This window comes from Python bivittatus, unplaced genomic scaffold, assembly GCF_059951505.1.
Source record: "Python bivittatus isolate LINGU-HERP-01145 unplaced genomic scaffold, Pbiv_v1 ctg000570_np1212, whole genome shotgun sequence".
In the NCBI taxonomy this organism is placed as follows: domain Eukaryota; kingdom Metazoa; phylum Chordata; class Lepidosauria; order Squamata; family Pythonidae; genus Python; species Python bivittatus.
Genome location: NW_028277097.1, coordinates 16,984,563 through 17,002,296, shown reverse-complemented (window position 1 = coordinate 17,002,296; position 17,734 = coordinate 16,984,563). Strand labels below are relative to the sequence as shown.

The 17,734-nt window shown below is 41.9% G+C and overlaps 1 protein-coding gene across 1 annotated transcript; it reads left to right on the top strand.

Moving 5' to 3' along the window:
* The first annotated feature begins 8 nt into the window (after positions 1-8).
* LOC112540987 (unconventional myosin-Vb-like) lies at positions 9-8,079 on the top strand. Its single transcript, XM_025168507.2, has 3 exons — positions 9-136; positions 4,113-4,311; positions 6,663-8,079. The coding sequence occupies exons 1-3, from the start codon at positions 87-89 to the stop codon at positions 6,771-6,773; spliced, it is 360 nt and encodes a 119-aa protein (XP_025024275.1). The 5' UTR covers positions 9-86; the 3' UTR covers positions 6,774-8,079.
* Positions 8,080-17,734: the final 9,655 nt, after the last annotated feature.

Here is a 17,734-nt window from a genome sequence, read left to right as displayed (position 1 = left end):
TCCTCGCGCGCCAGGGGAGGGCGGGGGCGGCGGATCCGTCGCTCGGAGCCTGTGTCGCTTCTCCAACCTGGCGCTCTCCGGCGGCGATGGATTTGAATGCCCATCATCCGCTTCTGACGCCGCGGGGGCACTCCAGGTGCGGGGAAGCTCCCATAAAACGAGGGAGAAGGCTCGTGGGGTCCTCAGTCCGAGAAACTTTGCTCTGCAGGCCTGAGGGGACTTTATTTTAGAAGTTTACCCTGCCTTTTGAAAGTTAGAAATGTTAACCTTAGTGTAAAACATCCTAAACTGCAGGGTAGCTTAAGATTAGGTCGTTTAAGGTCAAGATGAGAGCAGTGTTTCTCAACTTTGGCAACTTTAAGATGGGTGGACTTCAACTCCCAGAATTCCTCAGCCAGCCATGCTGGCTGGGGAATTCTGGGAGTTGAAGTCCACCCATCTTAAAGTTGTCAAGGTTGAGAAACCGTGGATTAGAGCCTCAGCAGGGGAACTAAGAGCAGTAAACACTTCGCAGGGCTGTTGGGGAGGACAATGGATGGCGAGGCTGCCTGGAGGCAGAAGAAGAAAATGACTAGACCTGCCCTGCAAACTCCCGGGTGGCCACCAGGGGGCAGCCCCACTGGTTTCCTGACTCTCTGGGCTGCCCCTGGTGGCCACAAGGAGAGTCTGCAGCGCCGGCTCTGGTTGAAAGGCTCTATTGCTGAGTAAGAGAGCTTGTCTGGGTTGGTGCCATTTCCTGTACTGGGTTCCTGCCTTAGCCCATTTTCTGGGATTGCCCAAGACAGCCAACCATAAGTTACCCCAACAGCATGATGAAGCACCCCAAAATACTCATATTAACCTAGTTTAGCATCTTGTGGAAATGTAGCTGCTGGATGATGTGCCAACAAGTCATGTTTGACTCTTAGCAACCACATAGATAGATTTTCTCCATGATCATCTGCCCCTAACCTGGTCCTGCAGGTCTTCTAATGGTGCACCCATCTTTGCTGTAACTGACCCCACCCCCCTTGCTGCTGGTCATCCTCTTCTTCTCTTTCTTTCCACCTTTCCCAGCACTAGAGCCTTCTCCAGAGAGCTGGGTCTTCTCATAATGTGTCCCAAGTAGGATAGTTTGAGCCTGGTCATTGGTACCACAAGTGGGAATTCTGGGTTAATTTACCTAATCTAGTGCGGACATCTCACCTTAATGCTAAAATTCTGATGTATTAAGGATATATATTCACATACTGGTTTGACTGGGAATATTCTGGGTTTGCACTGCCGTCCAGGAATCCCAAAAAGTTTAGAAAAAAAACCCAGATTAGTGCAGGTTTAGCCTCGGTCACAGTTGGTTCCCCTTTGGCCATCACGAACTTTCTCCCTGTTTAACTGATTGAAAATACAGAAAGCTTCAATGAAGCCCAGAGTTGAGATGGAATTGAGCAACCTATACATTTCATTAATAAATAAATAGACCTGGGAGAATAAAAACATTATTTTACAACTTTAGGAAGATAATCAAGTTGGTGCAGGAGTGCCTTATCGGAATTAAGGCATTGCAGGGTTGCAGGGCCACCACTCAGAAGAACCTGCATCTGCTGTTTCTCAGCATCAGAGGGTACCCAGAGCACTGCTTCTGAAAATGATCTTAGGCCTAAGATACAGTGATTATTACAGCCCCTGCTTCAGTCCAAGGGTTAATCAAGTCTGGCATTTTCTTTCCAGCCTAGTGTGGCCCTAAAGTAGAACATGAAGATACCAGCGTCCCAACTGTACCATTTTTGGCACCCTAGCAACTAGTATGCACCCTTAGATGCTGCCTCGGCACAGAGGTGGTCCACTTAGAATCACAGAATGTAAAGATTGGAAGGGACTTTGGAGATCATGTAGTCCAACTCCTGCCCAATACAGAAATCCATTACTATGATCTTAGTTAACCTTCCTCAATCTGGTGAAAGACTTGGACTACAGCTCTGATAGCTGGTCACAACAGCTTGGGATTGTGGAAAGTGTAATAAATACTTGGAAGTTTGAAGAAGGTTGTACTTAGCTATCAGGTGGTTCTACTGCAGTTGTTAGATCTGGCCATCTTGAATGACTCTAGTAATCAGGTCTTAAAACCAATTAAGGTTGATTGTAGTACTTAAGCGTTGCTGGCTGGGGAATTCTGGGAGTTGAAGTCCACCCATCTTAAAGTCGTCAAGGTTGAGAAACACTGCTTTAGAGGCATTGGTCTATTTTACTGGATTCTTCTCCAAGGCCTTTTTTTTCCTTCCATTCTCCTTTCTGTCTGATTATAGTTGACTTAGACCTGGTGGTTGTCACATCTCTGGGGCACTGGTAGTAGATCCAGGACTAAATTTGACTGCAGTTAAAGCTAAATGAATTGACTCAATTCCACATATGTAATCCTTGCCCCCTTCTATGATATTAAAAATTACTGTTCGGCAGGATCTCTTCGACCTCTCCCAACGAAAGCTCTGAGGGGTACAGGTTGTGTCCCTCAATCTGGGTTTAAGACACAGTGACATCTAATTTGGCCCCTCATGGCATCTTAGAGTAGGAAATGCCAAGCATTCGTTGTATGTTACGTGAAGGGGTTTGCTCTGCTTTACGACCAGTTTCATTGGAATGGAAGGAAAAAATCTCTTTCCCTTCTTTCTCTTGTTTTTGTGCTAAAAACAGCAAAAGCAGGTGCTCTTTCTTGACCACTCTTGTTTTTGGGCCCGTAAACGATTCTCTACAGGCGGGGCTTCAAAAAGCAACTCACGAAAAACTGCTTTTATTTTTCAAAGGTTCTGGGACATCTGTTTTGCGGGATACCCTTAAAACAGGAAGCGAAATTATGCCTTAATTAGGGCTCATGCATCCGTTGCTTAAAGCTTGGGTAGTTTTTAAATATTGTTCATCCAGTACATTTACTTTAAGTAGCAGCACTATGATATTTAGTTGATTAATTTCATTACTGTCTCGTTTTTATTTTGTTGGCATAGACCATCCTTGCTCTTAAAAGAGCCCAAAGCACAACAGTAGAAGCACAGCATCTCTGTTCAACAATTAAAAACATCCAATTAAAAGCTAAAGGAAAAAACACATATACCAACCAACGACTGGTGTAAATAGAGTTTGAAATCGTAATTAAAAATCTCATCAGGTCCTAATTGTTATTTACCCCAAATGCAGGTGTCAAGATTAATAACTGATGCTATGCTGGAACAATTACGCCTTGCGCTGTATCAACTCTATGTGGCTTCTGGGCAGTTCTGTAATATAGATAACAAAACAAATAATCACTGGAGCTGAGAGATATCATGCAGCTAGCGATGCATAAATATACATGTTTTTCTCCTGTCTTGCATTTCGATTGGTGGCTGAGGCCTGATTACTATCATTGTGATTTTATTTTGCAGTAATCGCAGAATATACGAATGCCTTAATTCTGAATGCAGGACAGGTTTTATTACTCAATCAGAGAAAAATGCCTAGTGATATTGCTCTGTTTGGGGAGGAAGATTTGCTTAGCACTGATAACATAGCACTAAGAGAGGGCAACATGGGTGTAGGGTGCTCCTACCAGAGGCCTGCTGTGGATTAACACAGTAGTTACCTGTTTTGTGTATTTGTTTGCCTTCACGTCTACCTTGACTCCTGGAGACTGGCTGGACAAGTCCCTGCAGTTTTCTTGGCAAGATTTTTGGAAGTGGTTTGCCCTGGCCTTCTTCTTCCTAGGGGTAAGAGAAAAGGACTGGCCCAAGGTCACCCAGAAGGGTGTGTGTGTAAGGCAGTGTTTCTCAACCTTGGCAACTTCAAGCTGTGTGGACTTCAACACCCAGAATTCCCCAGCTAACTATACCATAGGAGACTTTTTTCCCTATATGTATATAGAATAGATATATATACAATAGAAATCAACGAGCCTACACTTTTCCTGTTCACATGTCACAAAAGTACCTTGGAAGAAGGCTTTTGTTACCTAGGATCTGCCTACAGCTTCCTAAAGGCGTTTGGTCTGTGAATCCAAGCCCTGGTCTATCACCACTAAAGGTGCCATGGCCGCTTCTGTGTATCACATCATTTGGGTGACAAAGACATTTTACTTTCCCCATCCTCCCCACTTTTCCTCCCTTCAGGCTCCTTGAGGCCCAGCTCCAGGAACAGAGGAGGGAATATGAAGAAGAAGTAGAAGCTTTAAAGGAGCAGATGGAGGTATTGGAGGAAGGGATGGAAAAACAGCATGAAGTCTTCCTCCTGACACTCCATTTGTCACCAGAAGCCCAAGTGGAGTTTGGCATCCAGCAGGAAATCAAGCAGCTGACAGATGAAAGCCTGGTACAGACAGTGAGCGAAGGGGCAGGGTTGTTTCTATCATGGGTGATAGCGCCTTGTTTGAAAGATCGGTACCCAGCTCTTCAGTCAAAAAAGAGTATTCCAGTGTCTTGGCTTGTAGCAAGTGCCCAGCCTAGTCCTTGCAGTTCTTGGAATATTTTTCAGAAGTGGTTTGCCCTTGCCTTCTTCCTGGGGTTGAGTGAGAGGGACTGGCCCCAAGTCATCCAGCTGGCTTCCATATCTAAGGCAGGACTGGAACTCACAGTCTCTTGGTTTTTAGCCCAGTGCCTTTAAGCCCTACATCAAACTGGCTGTTGGCCACATCTCTGGGGACACATAAAGTGTGCTTGAACGCTTTAGCCCCAGAAAGTTCCTGAGGCATTTTCAGACAAATAAATCTATTATTTCACCCTGTTCACGGGAAGGAGGTGGAGTCTAGTGTTGTTTTCTTGATTCTACAAGAGAGACCTATTTTTTAAAACCAATTGTATTTATCATGCCAATTTTGTTGAATTCTAAATGGACATGCTTCATCTGGCATGCACGTATTAGTAGATTTCACATGCCGTAGAGACAATTGATGATTAGAGCAAGGATTATGGCATTAGGCAGATGTGAGAAACAAAGAGATACTTTTTTTTTTTGTCATTCATGGGCAGGCATTGATATATTTTCAAATATGGTTGGTTAATCTGTTGGGTTCCAGATTATTAGAATTTCAGTTTTGTTTACTTAGCTTTAATATTAGTCAAATGACTTAAGGCTCTCAGACACTATCTCTTAGCCCAATCTATTTTTTTAAAAAACTGATCTATAAATACATGGAACAATATGTGTGTGTGTGTGTGTGTGTGTGTGTGTGAGACATGTAGATGGAGGGAAGGAGGGTGTACTGAGTGACCGGTGCTTTTGGAAACTAGTACAATATAAATATAATAATTCATGATACTCTGTTTCTGTCACATTCTGTACAATTTATCCTGTGTCTCAATATCACCATGGATTCATAGGCTGTGTTTACACAGCCCATTAACTATGTCAGGTCATCTCTCCTGGTCATTTGTATAACATGCTAAACTTAGCATTAAATTGGTTAAACTTAGCACATTGTGTGAATCTGGTACCCAGGTTTAAATATGTTATGAAAAAATATAACATGTGTAACATGTTTAACATGTTTTAACTCAGATAATGAAACTCATGGCAGCAACTAGCCACCTTTGGCCAATCTCAAAAAGCTAAGTAGGGTCAGACTCAGTTAGGACTTGCATGAGTGACCAGTAGGAAATATCAGGGCTGTAGGCTGGATTGAGGTTGAAAGAACATTCTAGGTAAAGGCAATGGCAAACCACTTCTATATAATGTGAAGAAAACACCTGGATGTTTCTGTGAAGTCCTCAGGACTTAAGCCTGTCTCAAAGGAAACTTTACTTCCCGCTAATATGTTTAACATATGGAAGAGATCTGGAAGCTCCTTCAACCCAAGGATCTGCAGTGCAGTATTTTCCCAGACAATTGACCATCCCTGCACACTTCCCTTGACACCTACAGGAAGTTGAACCTCTTAATCTTTTAAAAAAAATCTATTTGCTTCAAAGCAAGATTTTGCCTCCAGCCCTTCCCATCTCCATTTCTCTGAAAGTCATTCTAAAGCAGGAGCAAGGAACCTCCTTCAGACAATGCTCCAAATGTTGCTGAAATAGAACTCCCAGGATCTCCTTTGGTTTTGCTGGCAGACAGAAGGGCTGATGAATCTTGTTCAGCAACATCTGGAGGTCCACAGGTTCCTCCCCATGTTCTAAAGCAGAGGAACTAATGTGTAATCCCAGCCTATGGAACCATAACTGATCATGTCCAGGCAGTAGAACAAGAATAAAAGAAAAGAAGAAGGGCCCTGTATCACTCAGCAAACTAGTGAGGAAGTAGGGAAGGGATTGCAGGGGTTTGGAAGAATCGTGAATGTCATAAAGGTGTGGAAGTCGGGATTGGACTAGGAAAGGCAGTCGGAATGAAGGGAAGGAGTTTTTAAGAATAGCCAGGGTGAGCATGTTGGGTTCACACAACACATCTAACCAGGAGTTAATAGCTGCATACACACAAATTTTTAAACTTGGTTAGAGTTTTTGTGACTGAGTGGGTTATGCAAATCCAACACATTTACTTAATTCATGATTCCGTATATAGTATGAACCCAGGAAATGGGTTAACTGTGTGAACAGCCTGCAAGTCAACAGAGAAAGCAGTGAGATGAACCAGAGAAGGCACCTGCATGAAGATCTCACAGCATGGAAGATGTCTAGTGACAAAGAAAGGAGAAAATTTCCAACTTTTTGTGATTTTGTTTTCCCATCCAGACAGGTCAATCAACCTATGGTAGCCACCCAGACACTTTTCTGAAGTTTGAAAGACTGGAGATGCTTGAGTCAGTGCCAGCTCCTGTCCAGTGCAGAATCTACAGCAGATGATACAGCTACAGCATTTGGGAGATTCGGTTGCCCCAATTTCTGCTTTAAGACTTCTTTCTCTAAACAATCTATTCCCCTGCCTAGCACTGTCATACATAGATGGCTTTCCTACTGATTACTCAGAGCCTGCTATCCTACAATTCCTAACCATTAGTCCATCAGACATTTCTTCTACCCATACCTTGTTTCCCTGCAAATGTTCATCATTTGGTTGGATGAATCTTGGTAACCTTTTCATTATATCTGAACCAATAGGAAGGCAGTACATATCCTAGGATCGCAGAACTAAGTGTGTACTTGGTGGCAACCTCCTGACTCAATAAGGTGTCTCCAGCTTCCTGAAAGCATCTGCTCCTCTCTGGGTTGGTGGTTAAATTCCTCCCATCCACTCCATATTCCTGAGCATTTGTTTTCCTTAATGTTCTCTGGAGGAGAAACCGTAGTCCATCCAAAAGTGGGACAGGGAGATTTTGCATATAAAGAGCCAGCTGTCAGTTGTAGGGTTCTACTGGCGCAGAACATCTCCTAATTCTCTTGTTCTATGTGCTGGATTCTTTCATTCTCTGAACCATTGCTATAGCATCGCTATCCTTCCTGGTTAGCAACAGCCAATGCTATAGGCAAGCATGGCATAATGATTTGATGGAGTACATTGTACTTAACTTGGTTAATGAACAGGTGAGACTAAACACATTTTTACTGCAGCCAGTTACTTGAAAAACATGACCATTTTGCGAGCCAGTTGGGAGGAGTGGTTCAGATGTCGGACTAGGACTTGGGACATCAAAGTTCAAGTTCACCTCCCCCATGGAAGTGCTTTGGCCAATAATTCTCTTTCAGGGTTGTTGTTCTGGGGAAGATTGAAAGAGGGAGTGTAGTCTAAGCACCCTGGAGCTTCTGGAGAAAAGGTGGGAAATAATACATATTGCAAATAATCAATGAAGACTCTGTCCCTGAGCCCACAACCTGCTACAATCTGCTTCTCTCTCTCCTGAGCTCCACAAATGACTCCTTAGTGTGGGTGGGACCTTTTGTCCTTTTAAGGTTAATTGCGACACTGAAAGTAGGCAGCTGTAGACAGACTAGCTAATCCTCTCCCCACACTTAGAAAAAAAGAGTCCCATTTTGTGTGCAGGAATTTGGAAGAGGGTGACAGCTGGGGAGAGACAGATTTATGTCCTAAAGGGTCCCTCTTTCTTCTTTCACAGGATCATCAGCACAGAGACTTTAAGAAATTCAGTCTGAGAGCCATAAAGGGTGACAGGGCTGAGTTATATTTGCTCCCCTCGATACCCATGTGTGAATTCCATTAGCGTAAATGGGATATAAATGTGTCTATCGCAAGGGTAAGATAGACTCACGAGAAAAGATGAACAGGTATCTGATCCATCTAGAATATGCAGCATTGGAACATGGTCTTTGCACGCTGGGGGCAGGGCGGGGGGAAGAGAAATAGATAATTTTGTGCTTTGGAAGCAAGTTTACTAATACGTTTTGTTTAACCCAGACGCTGCATTCGGCTTGGATGATTATTTGTTGCGAAGCTGAAATGCATTGTTTCAGCTTGCGCTTGGGAGGCTCAGCTTAAAATGAACAGAAACAAGACCTTTTCCAAAGGCATTTATTAGTTAGCAAGATTCTTAATGGGCAAAGATTTATACACGTGGGAAACTTAAAGGCAATGTATACAAGAGGATCCTTTCCAGCAGCACGAGGTGCCTCATGGTTTTTACTGCAATATACTTATACAATTCATTTAGACTGCTAATTTAGACTTAGACCTGGGCTGGGCTGGTTTGGGCAGCCTGATTGCAGAATTTTGGTAGAAAAGTAGATTTATATTCATTCAGCTTTTATCATCCATGTGCATCTTAAACCAGTGTTTCTCAACCTTGGCAACTTTAAGATGTGTGGACTTCAACTCCCAGAATTCCCCAGCCAGCATCTAATTCAGTGGGGGCTTCTAATTCAGATGATTACATGTGGTATGTGAAGTCCACACATCATAAAGTTGCCAAGATTGAGAAACACTGCTCTAGAGTCACTGTTATGAGATGGGAGGCTATATAAATTGTTTCAATAAAATAAATCAAATCTAGCATGGGAGAACCAAGACTTCTATAGGATGCTTGAAGAAGGCTGTTGCAGATAATTATTAAACAGAAAAAAGCGTTTGAGAAGAAGGAAGTGGCAAACCACATTCATGTTGTTGGCAGGAAAATCAGGAGGAGACTTTACATTTTACTCGCAACCCTATATTCATTTGCATGGGGCATACTGAAGCGTGTATTTAGAATCGTGGTGGCTTCTAATTCAGATGATTACATGTGGTATGTATGTTCAAGGGCAAAACGATCCGATGCTGAGTCTGTCCTGCGCTTGTGAGCCTCCTGAATGCATCTGTTTAACCACTGAGGGTAGCAGGGGGTAAATGCAGGGTTGGGGGGAGATCAAGGGAGAATGACCTGCAGTCCATGAACCATATTTAAGCCCCTGGCTTCTTTTGGGGGGGGCTGTCTTTGGAGCCCTAGACTGCTCTGTGAAAATCTGCAGAACCTAGACATCCGGGAATGCAATTTTTCAAATTTTTGTTTGTATGTAAAAATAAATGAAAGAGCTCTTTTAAGCATTCACTAGATTTAACATACCTGGCTCGTTTATTTTTGAAACATCAAATAGCCAAAAAGCCAAAATAAAGAGTAAACATTCCCTCCCCCCTCCCTTTAGAGACATCACTGCATGATTGCCCTCTTTGCTGTGATCTGGGGAAGTAGCATGATAGCTAAATGGCTAGGGAGGGAGGGAGGGAGGGGGGAGAGAGAGAGACCCCATTATATAAAGCCCCCATCCATGGACTAGATGGATTTCTGATCTGAACCAGGAAAACCTCTATTCACATTTTTATGTCAATATAGTACAGACTGGTGAAAACTCATCAAATGGGAACACTAAAGAGAGAATTGTTTTATGGAGGAAAAATCAGTGATCTTTTATCAATCTATCTATACATGTACATACATCAGTCTATACAAGCACATAAACACATCTATCCATGCGTGAACACACACACATATACATACAAATATACCTATTCATCTATCTCACACCTACAGAAACATGTCAGTCTCTCTCTCTCTCTCTCTCTCTCTCTCACACACACCATTTCCCTGCTAGTGACTGACAGCATCTTCATAAGTTCATCCAGCCATCATGGAAGTGATAAAAAGCCTGTTTTTATTACCATTCTGTTGGCAGAACAATCATTGGATGACTCTGAAAGACGCTCTAAGTCCCTAATGTGGAAATGAACTATCTTTCTATCTAAACGTGTACACCTACCTTTATCCATCTATTCATCTATTGTGTTAGATTCACTTACTGGGAAAAATAATACATGTGACAACAAAATTCCCATAAACTATTATAGTGAATAATTTCAGAGCCTGATTCCTTTCTGAGCCTTCCTTAAAGCCACGGGATTTAAAGGACTTTCTTTTCCATAAATCCATCCCAAAGCATTTTGGTTTGACATTTGAGTGTTAATATAATGGCTTCCGTATGGCATTTATGCACTGACCCTAGTTGCCCCTTATTCCAGATTATAAATGAGGTGTGGAATTACAGGAGGTGTATCCCGATAACACACCTTTAATAAATATGTTAATCGACCATCTGCAGCGTCTCCCCTGCTGTCGGACAGTCAGGGCCTTGTGTTACATGTGGGACCCTTCGAATTCTATTCTCTTTGAAGTGACAACCGTAGGTTAAAAGGGATTTATTGGAAAGAGGAGGGAATCCATTAGCCATGAGTTGCCTATACAAAGAAGTATGAACTTGGAAGAAATGCAGAAAGAGGATCCCAATTGGAATTGACTTAAAACTGTATTCTTGCATATTTGAAATGACTTAGATTCCAGAAACAGTTTTAGTGATAGCGCAGGATAGATATAATCTCTATAATCCATAACATCATCTCTCAAGAGCTGAAGGTCCCCTGATCACATAGCCTCTCAAGTAGACCTATTTCTCTTCTACGCTGGTTAAAAGTAGCTCACAGGCAAAAGTCTTTGGTGTCACCTGCTACCTGAGCCTTTTGACCAGTGGCTTCTGGAGCTAAACCTGTACACAAAATATGGGGTCTTCCACAGACTACCAATGCTTTCTGTCTGGTCTCGATTCAGATTCATCTTGGATCCCTTCACTCAGCTTCCACCACCATGCTTGGCCACTCATTTCATGACAGCTTAGATGACAGTGAAAATAGAAAGACAGGGGGAAGGTATTTTCAGCTTGTAGTCCTACTGTGCAGAGGAAATTATTTTCTCCCTATGGACATGACAAAGATGTGGGGAGACCAAACAGATTTGAAGAACCGTCGGAATAAAATACTAGCCGCTTCATATCATTGCTTGAGACAGATTTGAAGAGGAAAAGCTGGAACTATATACATATACATATACACATGCAGTACATACTATATCTGAGCCACCCAAAGTCGTTGAGAGTCGGGCAGCATACAAGTTTAATAAATTATTATTATTATTATTATTATTATTATTATTATTATTATTATTATTATTATACATAACAATGTGGAATCACAGCTGCCAGTTCTTTAGCTGGTGTCAGCCTTCATTTGCATCGAGTTCTTCCCAAGAACCAAGGATGTCGTAATAGTGTAATATATGTGCAGATCCAAGCAGTGTGGCCTGTTGTAATTGACAGATGAAAATTTTGTCAATGCGCAGATTTTCTAAGTGCCATCCAAGGCTTTTTGGTACGACACCCAGTGTGACGATAACCACTGGGACCATCACTGCTGGTTTATGCCATAATCTCTCAACCTTGATTTTCAGATCTTGATACTTTGTGGTCTTCTCCAATTCTTTGTCTTCTATTCTCTATCCACTGGTATTGCCACATCAATTATCCACACTTTCTTCTTTTCAACCACAGTTAAATCTGATGTGTTTTACGCCGAGACTTTTATCAGTTTGTATTCGGAAATCCCACAATATTTTAACCTGCTCATTTTCAACTACTTTTTCAACTATATATGTTCCTACCAATTTTTCATTACTGGCAAACTATAATTTTTACAGATGTTCCAGCAAATCATTTTGGCAACTGTGTTATATCGTTGTTTATAATCAGTTTGTGCGATCTTGCACAAACTGAGTATATGATCTATTGTTTCTTCTGCTTCTTTGCACAATCTGCACTTTGAATCATTTGATGATTTTTTAAGTTCTGGCCTTGATTGCATTAGTTTGAATAGCTTGCTCTTGAGCAGCCAACATCAAGTTTTCAGTTTCTTTTTTTAATGTTCCAGTTGTAAGCCATGGCCAGGTTTTATCTTTATCCACTTTCCCCTCGATCTTTTGTAGAAATTGGCCATGTTATCCTTTTCCTTGCCAGCATTCTGTTCATGTTTTTATTACATTATTTCAATATTCATATTTTCTGCACATTCAGTAAGTTCCAATTTTTTACTTGTATCAGTGCTTGTTCTTGACTGTCTTTTACATTAGTCAGTGCATGCTTTTCTTTTTTTCTCAGACCTTTGACTTGTCTGTGGTTGTTGTTCTTCCAGTAATCCTACAGGGCTAAGGACTGGTTGCCCAGCATAGCCTTCAACCTCATCATTTGCATTTTTATGCTCCTATCGAGTCCTTCCCAAGGACCTGGGATAGGCAGATACTGTTTGATGGTGTTAAAGGTATCATCTCAGGATATAAGCTGTTCCAAGTAAAGCTGACTTTTGCAACTGACTGATGGTATTATTATTATATTGTAATCTGTCCTCCAATTCATCGAACTTTTCTTCCTTTAAAAAAGAGGTTTTTGTCTTAGAATCTTCTCCTTGCTTATGTGAAATTTGCTTTCAGTGGTGATTTTGAGCTTGGTTTACTGTTGCAAGACAACAGAGTGTGCTGGTGATTTTATTTTATTTTATTTCTGATTATGCCTCTTTCCATTATTCTGCATTCCTGTCCACGAAAAGTGCTCTGCAGGAGTTTCACTATGATGTCTTGGGATCAAGCGGTTGCAGATTGCTGGGAAAGGATTATTCAAGGGAGGACAGTGCAAGAGATGTGCAAGAGAAACTATGCCTTGCCCAGGAGATTTTTTTCTCCTCTTTGGGAAAAAAAATTGGGAGCCATTTCTTTTCTATCAAATTGCATCAGAATGACCAAAAAATAAGAGTTAAAAGATGCAGGAGAATTTTTCAGCACAGCACTAGCTACTACTCAGACTTCTTATTTTAAGTTCCTGTAACAGAAGCTCCCAGGGCTGTAGGCTAAACTGGGAAGTTGGAAAATATCCTGGTCCCTGGGAGTCAAGGATGACTTGAAGGAGACTTGACCATTTCCTTTCTAGTGCCTTGCAGCATTTTCATAGCATCAATCAGCCTTTGATGAGGTGATAGAACATCTGTTGTTATTACTGTTATTTTGGCTCAGCGTTGACTCTATGACTCTCAAAGGTACTGAAGTTCCTAACGGGGAGATGACCCTTGCTTTTACCTTAACAGGACAGAAGCATCACCTGGGTGACCTCAAATGGCTAAGCAGGACTTGGTCTGGTTACTGCTAGAATGGAAGACCACCAGGAACTGTAGGCTAGATTGGAAACTAAAAACAAAACCTCAAGAGAAGGCAATGGGAAACACTTCCATGTTGTTGCCCCAAAACTCCATGGGCATTTCCATATAGTCAACAGGAGCTGAGCTTCTTCTTTTCCAACCATGGTGCCTTTGGAAACCTGACAAAGTCAGATGCAAATAGTCATGTTTGACCATTAACCCTCAGTGTCGAGTTTACAAAGGTATTCTGCTCTGAAATGAGAGCTACATTTAGTTGATTAAGAAGAACGATGGGTGGCGCATTCTCAAATATTATAATTTACTCTCTGCAGCCAAGTAACTCTGTCAACTGAACTGGATAGATTTGGCTCTCAAGAGGCTATTTTGGGGAGCATTCATGGATTCTGAGTTCAGTGAAATGAAAGAGGTGCACATTTAGAGACACTGGAATTCTTTCAAAGGTTACTACCAAACTGAAAATTTTAATGTGCCAAAGGAATACAATTATTAAATACTTGAGGGAAACATCTTGCTAATTGTATTTAATTAATTTAATTTGATGTAAATTAAATCAAACTTGATTTTTGCAATGCTTGGCTCACTTGATTTTTGCAATGCTTGGCTCACTTTTTTGTCCAATCTGTCAGAGAACAGTTCTTTCCATGCTATACAAAGACTATTTTGAAGAAAAAAAAAGCCTGAAAAAAGTTGTATATCCCAGATTTCGAAAGAACTGGAGGAAATGCAGACTCGCCTTGTAGCATAGCCTCCTACTGCCGTCTCTTGAGGAAACTCTGGCTGAAGGAGAACCTTCTCTATTGGGTCATCAGGATGATTCCTGTATTGTCTGTGGGCTGGCACTTCTATCCCAAGTTATATTATGTATTCTCTCATTCTTGGTTGTTTCAGGAATCATGATGAGAGAAAGAGAGGCTGGCCTTCTTGTGTTATTCTTTGCCTCCCTTTCTAGATTCCCTCCACAAGCTTAAATCTGCTCCAATCATTAACCACAAAAATAGTCATCAAGACATTTTAAGCATCATTCTCTTCTCCCCTTTTTCATTGCTCAGTTACCATCCTTTGTAAATTTTAAAAATGGCACTCCTTAATTAATTAATCAAATGGAAGAGCTTGGTGAAGATCAGAATTGTATAAACAATGGTATTTCCTGCAACACTCTATGGTATTGGAGAAGACTCCTGAGAATACTGTGGGCAGCCATGAAAACAAACCGATGGATAATCAGACAAATCAATCCAGAGTTCTCACTTGAGGCACAAGCAACCAGGCTCAAATTATCGTCCTTTGGAAACATTGTGTGAAGACCTAGCTCTCTAGAGAAGATGTAATGTAATGCTGGGAAAGGTGGAAGGAAAAAGAGGAGGATGACCAGCAACAAGGTATTCACAACACAGGCTCAGTTACAGTGGTGATAGGTGCACGGTTGGGAGTCCTGAAATACCAGGTTAAGGACAGATTGTCATGGAGAAAAATCTATCTATGTGGTCGCTAAGAGTTGACACTGACTTGATGGCACATAATCAATCAAAAAGAGCTTGGTGGCTGCTCCTCACCAAACTGAAAAGACAGGAAATTGAAAAGCGCATTGCTAGTCTGTTTGCTGACTGTCTTCATTCCAAGGACATTTCTGGATTTCACAGTTGACACTCGGTAGCCAGGAACTGTTTACTATGAATATAAGATAGGTAAAACATGACTATCATAACGTGATTTTTTGTGGATAAGATGGAATAAGTGAACCTGATCTGCTGAGATGAATGATTCACTGGGTTTCACTTAAAGAATGTCAGAACACTTAATCAAAAGTAGAAGGTCCTGCAGAAATATCTGAAACTGGTTGGAATAGGGACACATGCCTGGAAACCTGGCCATTTTGAAAAGGTTTAAGGGCTCAACCAATAAAAGTTTAAGGTCTACGGCTTTCTGATAATTCACTAGGCCTGACCCTAAAACAACTTGCACATTACTTGAATTTTCAAAACTCTGCAAGTATATTTGAAGACTGCTATTGTATCTCAATTCAGACATCTCTTCTTTAGGTTAAGCATCCTTTGCTGATATGTCTTGGTTTCCAGATGCTTCACCATGTTGGTAGTCCTCTTCTGAATTTGTTCCAATTTGTCACTGTCTTTTTTGAACTCCAGTGCCCAAAACTGGACTTTATAACTTGATGTTAGCCATCCAGAGTGACATGGCAACTGGGCAGCCATACAAATTGAAATAATAAATAGATAATGTGGGGTCTGATCAATGTCAGGTTCGGTCAGCACGGGGCTTCGGGGAAGCTCGTAGCCAGCGAACTCCACCGGCGGCAGCTAGCGAGGAAAAGAGGAACTGAAAGCGCCGCTAATTAACGGGCCACCTGCGCCCAGCCAAACAGGAAAACCGCAGCGGAAGCTTTTAACTATAAACTGATAACGGCGCGAGCCAACAATGAACGGGGCCGCAGGCAGCGAAACAAGATCGCGCGCAGCACAGAACCCGCGGGCTTGCACGTAACGGGGAGGGACCAACCCAAGCCGGGGGGGACTGCCCATCAAGGACAATGGACCCTGACCGAACCTGCCATCATGGACAATCAAGGGGGATTATTGGGGGGCCAATAATCCGCAGCAGCAACGTGATCGCGGGGCGGAAAAAAGCGCGGGAAGGGGGGAATATAACAAGTGATGCAACTGTACCAAGCCAGTCCTGGCTTTGCTTGTGACTACTACGTTACGCATGAGTAAACCTTCTTTGTGAACCACACGTGTCACGAGAGTTTCTCTGTCGAACGGGGCAAATCTCACAATCAACACATAGTAAAGTAGGACAATTACTTCCCATGATCTAGACTCTATGCTCTGATCATGCACTCCAAATAGTATTTGCCTTCTGAGCTGCACCTCACTGCTGACTCACATTTAACTTGTAGTCAACAGACACCCAGTTCTTTTTCACATCCTAGGCTTGTGCCTCTCATATCCAGGTACAGAACTTTACATTTCTCCCTGTTAAATTCTTATTTATTTTAGCCCACTGTCAAGCCTGCCTAGATCTTTTTGAATCTTCTCTTTCAACTAAAGGAAGAACCACCTCTTCTAGCTTTGGGTTATCTGCAAATTTGGTAAGTCTCTCTTCAACTCTCTCATCCAAATCATTGATAAAAGTGTTGAACCACACAGGGCCCAAAACACTGTGGCACTCTGTGGCTCCTGACTTGATCCTTCCTTTAAGTTGAAGTGGAGCCATTCATGGACACCATTTGATGCAATCATTCAGCCAACCATGAGTCCAGTTAGTAGTAGGGACATCTAGTCCATATCTACTATTTTATAAGGGAGATTATCATGAAGAAACCTGTTTCTCTGAGGGAAACCAAGAGCAGGCATTTTAATTCATAGGAGGAGCAGGCACTGTCTCCAGCAATAGATGTGGGATATTGCCAACGTTGGGCAGGTCAGACTTTGCATGGAAAAAGACCCTGGTTTGACTTTGCCTCAAGTCCTGGGAAATGATTTATTCAGTTCACAGCTCAGCTAGTTAACTGAATTACCAAGATTAGGCAAAAATAACAAATCCTCATATTTCTTATGTGTTCAGATCCGTAGCTAACAGAATTTTCCCCAATTGCACCATACAAGAAGGTAAGAAGTTAACCAAACAATGCAGGAATTGAAGTGCAGGAAAGGACTAGCAATTACATTGTATAGTTTTCTGCTTTTATTATAGACTTTGTTTTTAATCCACATGAATGTTAAAGAAACTACAACAGAGTTAAATACCTTTGTTTTTAGTCTGAGTGGTTATATTTTTTAATTACACTCAATCATACATTGTAAAATATTTCCGGAAGAGTATCGTCTTCATTCATACAGCAAGCAAAGTACCAGGAGAGAGCCTGGAAATAGAAGGAAGTTGTGAGCACTCTTGTAATTTCCAGTCTGCTTTCAGAAAGCGCCGGATATGGCTAATGCATTTCCATCCATACATCCAGGGGTCACTCTCCCCCACGTCTGCCTAGACCACACTCTGTAGAGGAGTCGTTCTACAAAAGGAGAAGAACCAAACTCTCAGACGTTTTCATGGCATTGGAGTCGGAAGCACCGGGAGATCCTTTGCCTGGGTCGATCCAGATGGCCACAGCCTTTTCACATTCTATCACATTCAGGAGTCCTTCTAAAACACCGAACCAAACTTTGGTACCATCAAAAAGAGCCAAGACTTCTTTCCAGTTTTTAAATTTTCCTTTTGTTTTTTAAATTAATAAATGGCTGCTACTTTCTAATGTACATGGTTGTCCATAAAGCTTTGAGGCCGCTTGTCCTTAGAAGAGCTGTTTCCATTTTTATTTCGTCCTTGTTGTTTTTCTTAA